Source organism: Trachymyrmex septentrionalis, unplaced genomic scaffold (genome assembly GCF_001594115.1).
Source record: "Trachymyrmex septentrionalis isolate Tsep2-gDNA-1 unplaced genomic scaffold, Tsep1.0 scaffold69, whole genome shotgun sequence".
NCBI classification, from domain to species: Eukaryota; Metazoa; Arthropoda; class Insecta; order Hymenoptera; family Formicidae; genus Trachymyrmex; species Trachymyrmex septentrionalis.
The window spans coordinates 894,858-897,624 of record NW_017305873.1 but is presented as its reverse complement, the minus strand read 5'-3'; the positions used below and the strand labels follow the sequence as shown (position 1 = coordinate 897,624).

The 2,767-nt window shown below is 26.1% G+C and overlaps 1 protein-coding gene across 1 annotated transcript in view; it reads right to left on the bottom strand.

Moving 5' to 3' along the window:
* Positions 1–50: 50 nt before the first annotated feature.
* Positions 51–2,767, bottom strand: part of LOC108753327 (fatty-acid amide hydrolase 2-A-like) — a 5,897-nt gene continuing 3,180 nt past the window's right edge. The window contains exons 6-9 of the mRNA XM_018494815.1: positions 1,774–1,875; positions 1,541–1,708; positions 654–836; positions 51–173 (exon numbers count right to left, since the gene is read on the bottom strand). Coding sequence (XP_018350317.1) covers positions 69–173; positions 654–836; positions 1,541–1,708; positions 1,774–1,875 — 558 coding nt within the window. The 3' untranslated portion in view covers positions 51–68. The remainder of the gene's footprint in view (positions 174–653; positions 837–1,540; positions 1,709–1,773; positions 1,876–2,767) is intronic.

Here is a 2,767-nt window from a genome sequence, read left to right as displayed (position 1 = left end):
TATATATAAAAATTATAATATATTTTCTATTATAACCAAATTGTCTGTCATAAATTATACTACGCTTCTCAGATGACTCCTCTATTCTGTGGTTCTTGCCAACCGCCAAATTTTCTTTCTATTTCTTGCGCAACAGCAATCGTCAAATGGTCACAGCCAGGATTCGCAACAATCTACAAAAATGAAGTTAAAACTAATTAAATGTAAATGGTTCATCAATTCTTATACAAAAAAATCTCTGAATTTACCAAGTACAAATTCAAAATTTTTAATGAATTAAAAATCAATACAATCTGGATACAGTAGTATAACAATATTTAAGTACTTTAATCATATAGTAATAAAAACAAAAAAACAAAATTTTATCTATATATTTTACATCTTTCGATCGGTATTCACAGTCCTTTCTTTTTTAAGATCTTATATAAATTATCTTGAGATACTAATACAGCCATGTAATTGTTTTAGAACATTTTAAGATTATATTTAAAATAGTCTCAAATAAGAATCAATTATGAATATCGGTTTATATCGTTTCCGTAGTTTCGATCGATTATGTAATCACTATACTGAGTCTGTTTCCTGACTCTTAAATAAATAAGCTCAATTTTTTATTTATGAATGATTAAACAGCGACAGCTTTATTTTTTTACCTGAAGTCCAATCGGCAGTTGGTTTTTATCGAAGCCAAGAGGGCACTGCGTGACCGGAAATCCCAGCACGTTGAAAATCATCATAAATGTGTTATTAGGTATGTTGTATAAACACTCGTGAGGATAGTACGCCGATGAGATAAAAGATGGACAAATTAATACACCATCATTACTCAGCAGCTCCTAAGTAAATGTCATTGCGGACGTTATTATAATATTAACATAATCGAATATAAGACATCAATATGTTAAACAGACAAAATTTAAAAAAATATAATATATACAGAGAGGAAGGGGGGTGTCTGGAAAGTTTTAACAAAACGCTTGTGTGTAGAGAGAATGGACTAAACTGAGTCGAAAAGTCCTCTACCATTTTGCAATTTTCGCATTAGTTAACAGGATAGTAATTACTAAAAATCGCTAATATATATATTGTATATATATATATATATATATATATATATATTCAGTCCTATGCATATATTAATCAAATGCACAATTAATTGACGTTTGTTGGTGATATATTGCTTGGAAATTTTTCTTTCAATTCTCGGTAAGATTGACAAAGGTCCGATTGCACCAACATTACTTTGACTTTGAGCGAGACTTAAAACTCTTTCTCTCGTTTTAAAGGGAAAGAGAAACAGAGATAGAGAGAATTTTAAGCCTTGCATAAATGACGTATATATGAGAGAAAATGCTATTTAGTGATATATAGTGATACCAAGGATATATTTAAAATGTGTAAACATCAGTATTTCATTAAAAGAATAACAACATAGTGTTGCTATATGTACATTTAAACTTAAAAATTAATTGCAGTTTTAAAAATCATTAATTTATGCAAGTGATTCTAATAATTTGATTACCTATTGTAAACACTCTACCTCAAATTGTTTTCTCAATTGCGTCCTTAGTTCTATCATTTCGTTATAAATGCTGACTGGGAAACTTTCGACAATATTCTTGAATAGTCCGAAAAGAATAGCAGGAAACGTATGCGGCGACATGAAGAAAATATATCTTAGTATTTCCATAAACATGCTCTTCGATTTCTGAAAAATTATGAAATATGTATTTGTGACATATCTTAACAATGAATGTCGTCATTTAACTGTACCTTAGGATTATCCCAACGATTAAATATTGAATATATGTCTTTGATACTGAGAAGAATAATCGTGCTTATTTCAAAAGATCGTTTCATATCTTTAAAATTTGCCTGCAAATAATCAAAGAAATAAATATAATATTTATCTATATATCTATATTTATCTATATTTGCCTCCTGAGATAATATTGCTTGGCAATAACTTCTTTAGAAATTTTTTTAATTTAATTTAACTTAGGACAGATTATTAGTGTTTCAGATTGATTGTATTAAAAGTCTGAAAATTACTGGTGTGCAATGTCATGTTTGAAAATTATATAAATTTATTTAATAAATAATATATATATAATGTAATATTTGAAATATCCAACTTTAACTATACATACAACTGTAATTGACTATCTTATATTATAGTTTGATTTATTCATATAAATGAATCTTGTTTCTAAAGTCTTAACATTATTTATCTATATAAATACTGTTATTTTTTTAAATTAAAATTGTAATCTTTTAAATAGAATGAAATCTATATATAATATTAAATTTTCAGCGTCACATAATTTCAACGTTACATAATTTTTAATAATTATGTTACTACATACAAATAAAATATCATAATTATTGTACTACACATAAATATTGTGTCATATTGTATAATTTTTGTTATTGTATGTAAATACATTTTATTGTATATATTATTTTTAATTAATTACCGGAAAAAAGTTAAATTATTACTGTGTTATACTACACAGTTATATTATACAAAGAAATAGTGTCTATTTTATCTAATAATTTAATCTTTCTGATAATAAATTAAGAAATAATTTATAATATAAACAAAATTCTGACATACTTTTTTCACTTTAACACCGCTTACTGCTTCTAGATGTCTCATCAATTTGTAAATTGATTATTTTATATCAGTTGTAATTGAATCTGGAAGTGGGCCATAATTATCCATATAAAAATACTTTATATCGCTCAGATACACCTGTACGAATAT